Source organism: Stenella coeruleoalba, assembly GCF_951394435.1.
Source record: "Stenella coeruleoalba genome assembly, chromosome: 15".
NCBI classification, from domain to species: Eukaryota; Metazoa; Chordata; class Mammalia; order Artiodactyla; family Delphinidae; genus Stenella; species Stenella coeruleoalba.
In genome coordinates this window covers 80,868,168-80,878,558 of record NC_137161.1, presented here as the reverse complement: position 1 = coordinate 80,878,558, position 10,391 = coordinate 80,868,168, and the positions used below count along the sequence as shown (strand labels likewise).

General features: G+C 59.4%; 2 protein-coding genes across 3 annotated transcripts; one reads left to right on the top strand and one right to left on the bottom strand.

Annotated features, from left to right (window-relative positions):
- Positions 1 to 206: 206 nt before the first annotated feature.
- On the top strand, positions 207 to 6,573 carry AP1S1 (adaptor related protein complex 1 subunit sigma 1). Of its 2 annotated transcripts, none has more exons than XM_079945564.1 (5): positions 207 to 442; positions 2,305 to 2,483; positions 3,149 to 3,257; positions 4,227 to 4,364; positions 5,623 to 6,573. In XM_079945564.1, exons 1-5 carry the CDS (start codon positions 440 to 442, stop codon positions 5,668 to 5,670), a joined length of 477 nt encoding a protein of 158 aa, XP_079801690.1. In that variant the 5' UTR covers positions 207 to 439; the 3' UTR covers positions 5,671 to 6,573. The 2 variants fall into 2 exon arrangements, with proteins under 2 accessions (XP_079801690.1, XP_079801691.1); XM_079945565.1 differs by lacking the exon at positions 207 to 442 and adding an exon at positions 744 to 1,247.
- Positions 6,574 to 7,838: 1,265 nt separating this feature from the next.
- VGF (VGF nerve growth factor inducible) lies at positions 7,839 to 9,689 on the bottom strand (the record flags this gene model as incomplete). The annotated part of the gene is made up of 1 exon (XM_079944889.1): positions 7,839 to 9,689. The coding sequence occupies one exon, from the start codon at positions 9,687 to 9,689 to the stop codon at positions 7,839 to 7,841; it is 1,851 nt and encodes a 616-aa protein (XP_079801015.1).
- Between the last annotated feature and the right edge of the window lie 702 nt (positions 9,690 to 10,391).

Genomic DNA, 10,391 nt, shown 5'->3' with positions numbered 1-10,391 from the left:
CCCTGCTCCCTCTCAATCGCCCACGCCCCTTCCATTAAACCACCCTACTTCCTCACAAACTCCAGCGGTCACCTCATCCACCTCTCACCCCTTTACCCGCCTTTCTCCCCCAAGGTTCCAAAGCGCGAGGACCTCATTGTCCTCCTCCCCCATCCTCCAACCAGCCCACAAGACAGCCTTGTTACCATGACGACAGGGCTACTCAAAGCTGAAGTCAAGGACCTGGTTGCCATGGCTTCCGCTTCTCCACCTCCAGCCCCGCCCGCGCGCTCCGCAGCATTGGCGCCTGCGCAGTACGCAAAGCCTTGGTTCTCAGAACCGCGGCGGACGGGGCGGGGCTTCAAGAGAGAGGGAGGGAAGGAGGCAAAAGGATAAGAACGGGAGTGGAGCTGGCGCCTACGGTGGCCGAAGAGGGACGCGCAGGGCCGGAGGCTGCAGGATGGTAGGCTGTGCAAAGAGGGAGGGGAGGGGGAACCGAGGGGCGTGGGCTGCACCTGCAGGGGTCCTTGGGGCCGCCCTCGGTGTGAGCCGCTCTTTCTCCCTCCGGTCCTCAGAGGCCCTCACTTACCTGGGCGGGTGGGCTAGCCGGCCTCGGAAGGAAGACCAGCTGGAAATGGCTTTAGGGAGAAGGCGCGGAGAGGGGGCGCATTTGTGGGGAGAGAGGGAGGTGACTAGGGGGCGGTGGGACCGTCCGGAGCCACGGGGGGCGCGCGGGTCGCGATCCAAGGAGTCCCAACCACTGCCGCAGGGAAGTCGCCCGAGGAATGGGGGCTCCGGGGCCTGTTGGCGGTGGGAGGCAGCGGGGGTCGCAAGTCACCGAGACCCTCTGTCCACGTGCAGCCCAGAGCAGCGGCGGCCGGCGGGAAGGGCGGTGTGTGCGAGGGGATAGTTTCCGGGTCCGAGGAGTGGACGTCCTGCCTCACCTAGAGGCGGGGGTGAGGTGGGGAAGCCAAGTGGGCTCGAGGTTTTGCTCTCGGGGACCCAGGCTTTGGCTTCCCGGTTCCGGTGCTCTTGGCTCTCCGGCCCCCACCCCATCCTCTTTCCGGAACTCGGGCCTTCCGTCTTCCTGCTCCCGGCCCACCCCCCATCGTAGCCGCACACGGCTCCCTTGTGCCCCTCTGTTGACCACCCGCCACGCTAGCAGCGCTTCCCCTTCCCCGCCACCAAAAAAACCCCCAGTTCTCTCGAATTCTGATCCTTAGCCGTCTAAACTAGTGCTGTTCCGCACACCCAGGACTCCGGCCCTGGTAATGTACACGGAGAGAAGAGCTCCAGGGAGAGGGAGATGACTCCAGGATGTGGCCCGGACCCGCCCACCCCCCGAACTGGGAAGCTGTGGTTGCACGGGGTAGTGAGGGCTCTGCACTCCCCAGTCCACCCCCCTGGGCTTGTTCCACAAACATTCCCTAGGCGAGCCACCCTGAATGGCTGTGTCCAAACTGAGGGACTGAAAGGGAAATTGGTCACCTGGTATCTGGGGAAGTGTGGGCATTCAGCAAGAGGCACCCTAAAAGGAGGAAAAGAGGAATATGTCTGGCCAAATGCCTGGAGGGCCGAGGAGAGCAGAGGGTGGAATCGAGGAGAGCAGAGGGTGGAATCCGGGGCTCCCAATACCATGTGCTAACGTGAAGAATACCCCTGAGCACAGGACTGGCACTGGAGGGCAGTGTGCTGGGGACATCAGCAAGGGTGTATGGCTAGGATGGGGTGGAGGATTGAGGTAACTTCTTGAGAACAAAATACCTGATTTCAGCGTGGTGGTGGATAGAAACAGCAGGAAAGAAAGCAGACGTCTCTGACATCAGCTATGGGCTTCTTGTCACCGTGATAGCATTTTACCCACCTTTGGAAAACAGGATTAGGAAACAGGAGATCAGGAAATAATAATAATGATACCTAATGTGTTACAGTGCTCCCTACGTGTCAGGCACTGTTTCACGTATCAACTCCTTCAATCCCACCTAACAACTCGGGAAAGTAGGTACTTTTATTATTTCCATCTTACACACCAAGAAACTGAAGCCCAGAGACATAAAGTAATTGCCCAAGGCAAATTACTCAACTACTAGAGGCAGGATTTGAACCCAAATGACAGACGCAGAAGCTCTGACACCCCCTACAAGGAAAGGCACCTGCTGGTGGGAGTAGCCAGTGTTGACAGCAAGGGCTGATGTTTTGAAGAAAGTAGGAGCCGTGAGTAGAGAAGAGGTAGATGGGATGGGTTTGGGGCTGTGTATTTCTGGAGGAAACCAGCTCAGAGAACCAAATTTCTGACCCTTGGCTCTGACTCCCCCCCACCCCCAGATGCGATTTATGCTGCTGTTCAGCCGGCAGGGGAAGCTGCGGCTACAAAAATGGTACCTGGCCACCTCGGACAAGGAGCGAAAGAAGATGGTTCGGGAGCTCATGCAGGTCGTTCTGGCTCGCAAGCCCAAGATGTGCAGCTTCCTGGAGTGGAGGGACCTCAAAGTTGTCTATAAGAGGTGACTCCCCACCTACTTTCAGACCTGCCTGGATCCTGCTTGATTGGGGTCTGGGATGGGTTCACCTGGCCAAGAAATAGGCAGTCCCTTAGGTCAGGAAGAGCTTAGAGCTAAGGACATCCGGAGGGCAGCGATGAACTCCAGCCGCCTTTACTTTCCAAATTCACGTTGAAGAAATTCTTGTTCCCTTTTGGCTTTGCTCAAGCCTGACACCTACTTCATGCACCTACCTCTGTCCCGAAGGCCCCATCTTGTCTATTGCACACGTCCCTGGCAGCCTCATTCAACAGTCATAGATCCTGCACCACTTTCCTAACACACACACACACACACACACACACACACACACACACACACACACACACACACACACACGTGCACCAGCCCTTCCCAGTTCCTCCTCTGAGCAGGTGAATTCGTGGCTCAGGTTTTTGCTGAGTCAAACTGAACAGGTCAGAGGTCGAGAGGGAAAGAGCTTGTGTCTGTGAGAGGCACTAAGAGGCAGGGTGAGTTACTGTTTGCACACCCTGGGGCCACCCCGCCTGTGTCCAGTAGGGGCACAGACTGGGAATGGGGGGAAATGAGAGGTTTGGGCACAAAATGCCTGGGTCCCAAAGCAGCCCCAGGAGCCGTCCCAGCCGTCCCTCCCGTGCCCCTGTCCTCAGATATGCCAGCCTCTACTTCTGCTGCGCCATCGAGGGCCAAGACAACGAGCTTATCACGCTGGAGCTGATCCACCGGTACGTGGAGCTCCTGGACAAATACTTCGGCAGCGTAAGTCTCCCCATCCACCCATTGCTATACGCAGCAATCCCCTCTTTTTACCAAACTCTGGGGTCCTTCCGATCTCTGCCCTGGAAGACTCAGGAGAGGGGAAGTTGGAACAGTGAGAACAGTAGTTAATCTCCCTCTTTAAGCCTTAAGCCTATTAGCCATGCCCCTTAATCAGCCTGGGGGGGAGGGTGGGGACCAGAGTCTGCCACTTAGTCAATCCATCTAGAGCTCAGCTCAAACGTCTCACACAAGGACAGAGGCCATGTTCAGATTTTTATCAGTGGTTCCTGACCTTGACTTTGCTTTGGAATCTTCTGGAGAGGTTTTTTTTAAAAATAGCGATGCCTATGTCTCACCCCTGGAGATTCTGAATTAACTGATCTGGGCTATAGTCTGGGCACTGGCAGTGAGCTCAGATCTTAGGTGGGGAATGGTAACAACTCCATAATTTGTATTCCACTTAATAATTTACACAGTGCTTTCAGGTTCTCCTGATTGCTCCTCATTCCGTCCTATGAGTAGGTGTTGGTGTCTCCATTTTCAGATGAGAAAACTGAGACTCAGAGAAATTGAATGCCATGTAGAGTTAGCTGGTTAGTGTCACAGTGCTGCTTGGAACCGAAGTCATTTACCCCATGATCCAGAACCTCCTTCCCTGCCCGGTCACTGTGCCTAGGGAGGGAAGCTAGCCCAGCCTCTGGTAGGAACTGTGTCGCAGATCTGGGGGGAAGGCAACAGGAGTCAAGGGTAGACTAGAGCAACTAATGTCTCATGATCACAGAGAAAGAGGCAAGAGAAGAAGGAAAAGCCAAACAAAGGACTAAGGCCTAGGGGTTGGGAGGACATAGACCTGGGGCAAGAACCCAAGGTGGGCAGGAGTGGTCACAAAGGCCATGGAACCGTGATGAGAAAAAAGTGGGGTGGAGATGCACCTTGACACTCAGCTCTGCCTCCCCCGCCTCCTCCCAGGTTTGCGAGCTGGACATCATCTTCAACTTTGAGAAGGCCTACTTCATCTTGGATGAGTTTCTGATGGGGGGTGACGTCCAGGACACCTCCAAGAAGAGTGTGCTGAAGGCTATCGAGCAGGCGGACCTGCTGCAGGAGGTACGGGCCGGGACGGTGAGGGGTAGGAGGAAGAGGACCAAGGCCAGGGGCACCCTCCCTGCTCTGGACACCTTGCCTGCGGGCCCCAGCTGCCCCTTCCCGCCCTCCCTGTGGCGTCTGGCCCCCAAGGCGCCTGGTTGGCCAGCTGGCCCTCAAGCCCGAACTGCTCGGGGTGGGAGGTAGTGGGGGTGGCGGACGGCCGCCTGTGCCAGTTCCCCCCTCCTTCTCCCAAGACCCAGGGTGTCTCATCCCAGCCAGATCGCCTTTGTCCCACGCTACTCTTGGCATTTAGGGTTGCTCAGAGAATTGGAGAAGGGGCACGTGATAGGTCATTCTTTCTTTCGTTTTTTTAAACACACACATACTCAAAGCCTCTGCTTCTCAGAAGCAAAATTTTGCCATGGGGATTTGGGGGTTGGGGTCGAGGGCGCCTGGTTGTTGATTCTCCCTTCTATCCGGCACCCCCGCCCTCACGCCATTACTGCCTGCCCCCTCTCTGCTGTGCCACTGCTGAGCCTTGGTGCAGGGAGATGAGTCACCGGAACCTGCAATGATGAGCAAGCCGGCCTGAGCTGGCTCTGAGGAGGGGGAGAGATGGGGGGCGGGGGGGGGGGGGCTCATCCCTGCAGAAGGAGAAAGGGCAGAATCCAACTTGCCATCTCACTGGTCCAGCTCCCCCATCACACACACACACACGCACACACACATGCACACTCATACACACGTGCCCTGGCACTCACACACCCACCCTGTTGCTACTGCTCTGCTCAGACCCTAATGACTCATCTCTCTGCAGTCTGGTCCACCTTTCCTCGGGGACCTGATGCCAACTTCTTACTCCCTCCCCGCACCCAACCATCTGCCACCCCCAGCCCTGGGAAAGCCAGTTTCCCAGCCCCCAGTCCCAGTTTTCCTCCCTCCCCTTCGGATACTGAGGCCGAGCCCCTTGCTTGCCAAGCTCCTGGCTTTGGGTTCTCTGCGTGGTGGGGGACTCAACCTGGACCCCACTCCTTGCCATGGTTGGCTCTGGGGGGTGCACCTGGGAGGCGCCCCTGGGAGGCTGGAGAGCTCCCCTGAAGGGTGCCCAGCTGTTCCAGCCTTGGGCTCACGTTGGCTTCTCTCTTCCCTCCCCGCGTCTCTCTGTGCTTCCCCCTCCTCTGTCTGTCCTGACGATTGCTGTCTTGCCCACCCTCCACTCCCTCACCCTGTCTGCCTCTCCTGGCGTCTCCACATCACCCTCTGTCTGTCTCTGCCTTAGGAGGATGAGTCGCCGCGCAGTGTGCTGGAGGAGATGGGTCTGGCCTAGCCTCCGCCCGGGGCCACGTGGAGATGTGGGGAGCTGGTGGAGAGGCAGGGCATCGGTGGCCCTTTTCTTGGTGGGACCCAGCTGCCCCTCCTCTGCTGCCTCACCTACTTTTGCAGTGAGCTGTGGGCTCAGGACCCTCAAACATTCCCTCCCTCCACCCCCTACCTCCTGTTTCCCCTTTTCCCACTGAAGGTTTTAGGAGCTAGGAGGCAGGAAAATGTGACCAAGTCGGGGGTGCTATTTGGCTTTCATTCCCTGCCTTTGAAGAACTAATGTCACCCCAAACTCCCCCCCACCCTTATAACTGTAAATATATAAATATGTCAGGTTAAAGGGAAAAGGTTTTCAGGGCTCTTCTCTTCTCCCTGCCCCATAACCTACCTCCAGCCCTCCCCGCAGCCAGCCAGGGCAGCTTCTCTGCCTGGGAGGGGGACCTCCGTGTCTCCAGAGGGAAGTCCTTTTCCCTCATCTGTCTCCTCCCCTTCCTTCTTGGCTGCAGTGGGGCCTCCGTTCAGTTCTAGGGGAGGAGCAACATAGTTAATTTTTTTCTAACCTTGCTACTTTGAGGAAAGGGAGGGCTGGGGGAAGGGTAGGCTTTACAGAAGACTGGGCCCTGTCCCTCCTTCACTCCGAGTTCCCGGTGAGGCAGGAGCTAAGTGGGTGGGGTGGGGAAAGTGTCTGATTTTTTTTTTCTTTTCCTCTAAAATAAAAGGAAAAGCATTTCTGGACTTTGCCTGGCTTAGGCTCTGTGAAGGAGGGCTGCTGCGATCAGTCAGGACGGGAAGGCAACACTGCCCGTTCCACTCATCCCTGGAACTAGGGTTGCCAGATTTAAGCCCCCCCCCAAAAAAAAATGAAGATACCCAGTTCAATTTGTTATGATAATGAATAATGTTTTTAGGATGAGTGTGTCCTGTGCAAATGTATTCATTGTTTATCTGAAATGCAAATTTGACTGATTGTCCTGTATTTTACCTGGCACCGCCCTCCCCCCAAACAGATTTGTGAGCTCAGTGTCTCTCTGACCTCAGTGACCACTGACCAAGGTGCCTCCAGCTCCCTGAGCTGCCTTCAGACAGGGAGGAGCAACTCCTGGGGACATGGTTTCACTCCTCTGAGGTTTCTTTGTGGTCCTTCACCTGGTTTAGTTTCATTTGGGGAGGAGACTCCAGAGTTCAAGGATGTATCCCATCCTCTATGCTTAGAAAAGGCTTGAGAAGCAGTTAAAAGGATGTTTCCGTGGCCGCCAACCCCTCCTCCCCACATGTCTTGTGAGGTACATAGGACCAGGGAATTGAGGGAGCAGTTAAGGGAGGTGGGTGGGTAAGGTGGAGCAGGGGTGGTGGGAGCCACCAGCACTGCCTAGGTGGCCCTGAGATCGTGCAAAGAAGGATTTACTAGGTGGCTCAGAGCTGTGGCACCGTGTCCGCTCTGCATCTCTCTGCCAGGGCCTGGGGACCTGTGACTTTAACCCCCAAGCTGGAAGTGGAATTTAGGGTTTCCTAAAGGATGTGAGCCTATTCTACGCCCCCTCCCCCACGCCGAATACGGTTGAAAGAGGTTCTGTCACTCAACCTTCGCTGTTGAGCAGGAGATGGGTGTTGTGGATGGCGCTTCCCTCACCGCCCCTTGGGAAGGACCACACAGGCCCAAGGGGACGGGTGAATAACCGAGAACAAAGTCCTAATAAAATAGTCACTTTTATTTCTTAGCAAAACTATTTCCTCCGTGAGGGGTATTTACAACAGAGTAGGGAAAGAAGGGGTAAATTCACAGCGATCCGGAGAGGGTGGAGAGGCTCTTGGGAGGCCCAAAGGGCGGGAGACAGACACTTCTTCACACAGTTAACTGGAAATCCTTTTTCCGGTTTCAGACCGGGACATCCCGAGAGGGACTAGGTGGGGACGGGGCCCCGCGGGGGCAGGGAACTCGCACAAACTACCCGCCCCCCCCCTGCTGGCCCCGAGACACCCGTGAGTGAGTTTGGGATTTCGGGCTTCCGACGCACGAAGAGGTCTGACAGGTCCCGGCGTAGCCCGGGGGCGGGGCGGCCCGCGGGCGGAGGGGTGGACGGGGGCGGGGCTGGGCGCATGCAAACACTGAGAGGGGAAAGGAGCGACACGGAGGGGGGTGGCGGCGCGCGCGGTGGCGCGCGGGGGCGGGGCCGGTCACGGGCGCCTGAGCAGCACGTGCTCGATGTAATTCTCCAGCTCTTCCTGCTCCTGCAGCCGGCGCTCTTCTGCCTCCGCCTGCTCCTGAGCGCGCCGCGCCTGGGCCTCCCTGTCGGGATAGTGGCTCGAAGGCGGCAGGGCGTGGTGGTAGTGGCGGCGGCGCGAGGCAGCGGGTGGCTGCAGTGTTCGCGGCCGGATGTAGTTGGGAAAAGGGTGGTAGGGCCCCGGGGGAAACACCTCGTCCTCCTCCCGATCCCAGGGCGGGAGCACCTCGTTCCAGTCGGGCAGCTCGTCCCGAGCCGGGGCTGGGGAGAGGGGCTGGGGCTGCGGGGAGCGGGCGTGAGTGGGGACGGGGGCGGCCCGGGGGGGCGGCACAGGCTCGGGAGGGGCGTTCTTCTTCCGCTTCCGCTTCTCTTCCACCTCCTCGATGATGCTGACCACGTCGTCCGCTGGCAGGTGGAGTTTGGTGGACAGCTCAATGAGGCTATCGATTGTCTGCGGGTCCATCTCTTCGTCGTCGTCGTCCTCCTCCCCGCCCTCCTCTGCCCCCTCGGCCTCCTTTCGTCGGTGGCCGGGCGTCTCCTCCTGGGAGCGCTTGTCTTCGGCTCCGGCTTCTCCGTCCTCCTCCTCGGCGAACAGTAGAGCGTTCTGTCGCGCCCTCTCCGCCTCCTCCGCCTCCGCCTCCGCCTCCGCCGCCTCCTCATCCTCTTCCCCCGCCCTCTCCTCCCCGCCGCGTCTCTCCTGCTCCGCCGCCTCCTGCCCCCTCTCGGTCTCTCGCTCCTCCTCCTGCTGCAGCCCCCGACCCCCCAGGCCGCGCTGCCGAGCCCCGCCCTGCAGCAAATACTGGAGCAGCAGGTCGGAGGCGAGGTCGGCCAGCCGCTCTTCCTGGGCCGCGGCCTGCCGTGTGGCCTCCGCCTGCCGCCGCCCGGCTTCCACCTGCGCCAGCCCTTGCTGTAGAAGGCGCTCTCCCGCCTCAGAGCCGCCCAGGAGTGAGGTCTCCGGCCGGCGCGCCTTGGTAAAGGGAGCGCCCAGGCCTTGGTACGCCTTGGACAAGGGTGCCAGTGCCTCACCTAGGTGTGTTTTGGGGGAGGACACTCCTTCCCCGAACTGGTGGGCTTCGGGAAGGGGCCCGCTCTCGGGCATACGCGCCTGGAATTGCGGGGGAGCAGGCGGCGGCAGGGCCGCGCGCTCCGGGACGCGCGCCTGGAACTCTCCCCAGGAAGCCCGCCACACGCGCTCCGGCCCGGGGCTCTCCAGGTTGACTCGGGTCAGCGTGTGCGTGCGGGTTTCCGTCTCTGCTGCCGCCGTCTCTTGCTGGCGCTTGGCACTGCTCGGACTGAAATCTCGCAGTTCCTGAAGCAGGGAAGCTAGCGCCTCGAGCTCCTCGGAGGGGTCGGCCGCCTCGGGACCATTCTCCTGAGTCTGAGGGCGAGGCGGGGCCGCGGGCGCCTGGGTCTCTGGCGCTGGGAGACTGTGGGTCTGGCTGCGCACGGTCTCGGTCAGCAGAGCTTCTGCTGCTTCTTCCTCTGGCCGCTGCTGGGAGCCGCCAGGCGCTGGGGGCGAGGCCGGGCGGTCGAGTGCCTGCAGCAGCACCGCGGCCAGCGCCCGGGGATCCACGCCCTGGAAAAGCTCTCCCTCGTCCTGCGGCTCTGAATTCCTAGCGGCTCGGACCTCTGGGGCGCTAACATCCTTCGGCCCGAGCACTGCGTCCCCGGCTACCGGCTCTTTATGCTCAGAGCTGGGGGGAGGTGGCTGAGCCTCAGGGTGCCCCGGGGGCGCTGCTCCCAACCCCTTGGTCAGTAGAAGGAAGCAGAGGAGGACAGGAGCCGGCAACCTGAGCGATTTCATGACCGAAGTGCTGCCGGAGACTGTGAAAAAATAGAAGTGACCAAAGAAAGAGAGGGTTTCTGTAAGAATTTTCCGCTCTCTGATTTTATATTCCCTTCCCCCACCTTTAATCAGGAAAGCCGGGGCTTCCCTTATCCCCCTAACCTTACCCTGAAAAGGGACGTTTAGGAGCAAAGGAGGAAGATGTGCCGATCTCTGGAGTCGTGTAAATGGGAAAACGCCTGCAACCCTTGCTCCCCCGGTGCCTCCTCGCCCCCCTTCCCTGAGCCAGCTCACTGGCAGCGCCCACGTACTAAGCAGCAAGGATACGGGGGAAAAAAAAAATCTCTGCTCCCTCCCCACAGGACTCCCCGGATGGTGCGTGGGCGACTTCAGCAGCAAGAGAAGAGCGGCGACTCCCCCATTTACCAGGGACCCTTCCCGGGGGCTCCCCGCTGTGTTTTCAACACTCCCAACTGGGGGAGAGAGAACCCTCCCTCACGCCCACGGCTGCTGAGGGTTTGAGGGACGGACAGCAGAGTATTTACCAGCTGGTGCCACGACGCGGGAGGTGGAGAGGAGGGTCGGGGTGGGGTGGGGACAGGGGAAGATCGGGACTCGTCCGCCTCGGCTCCGAGCGGTGGCTAGGATACGAGCGATGGTCGAGGTCTGGCGTCCAGTGGGCTGGGCTCAGCTGGATCCGCGCGGCTCCGGGAGACTCGC

What these genes read in the sequence shown, in the direction of transcription:
- AP1S1 (XM_079945564.1), top strand. An exon ending in CTCAAAGTTGTCTATAAGAG is followed by an intron (nt 2,484 to 3,148) that starts GTGACTCCCCAC and finishes CCCTGTCCTCAG; the next exon opens with ATATGCCAGCCTCTACTTCT. An exon ending in AGGCGGACCTGCTGCAGGAG is followed by an intron (nt 4,365 to 5,622) that starts GTACGGGCCGGG and finishes TCTCTGCCTTAG; the next exon opens with GAGGATGAGTCGCCGCGCAG.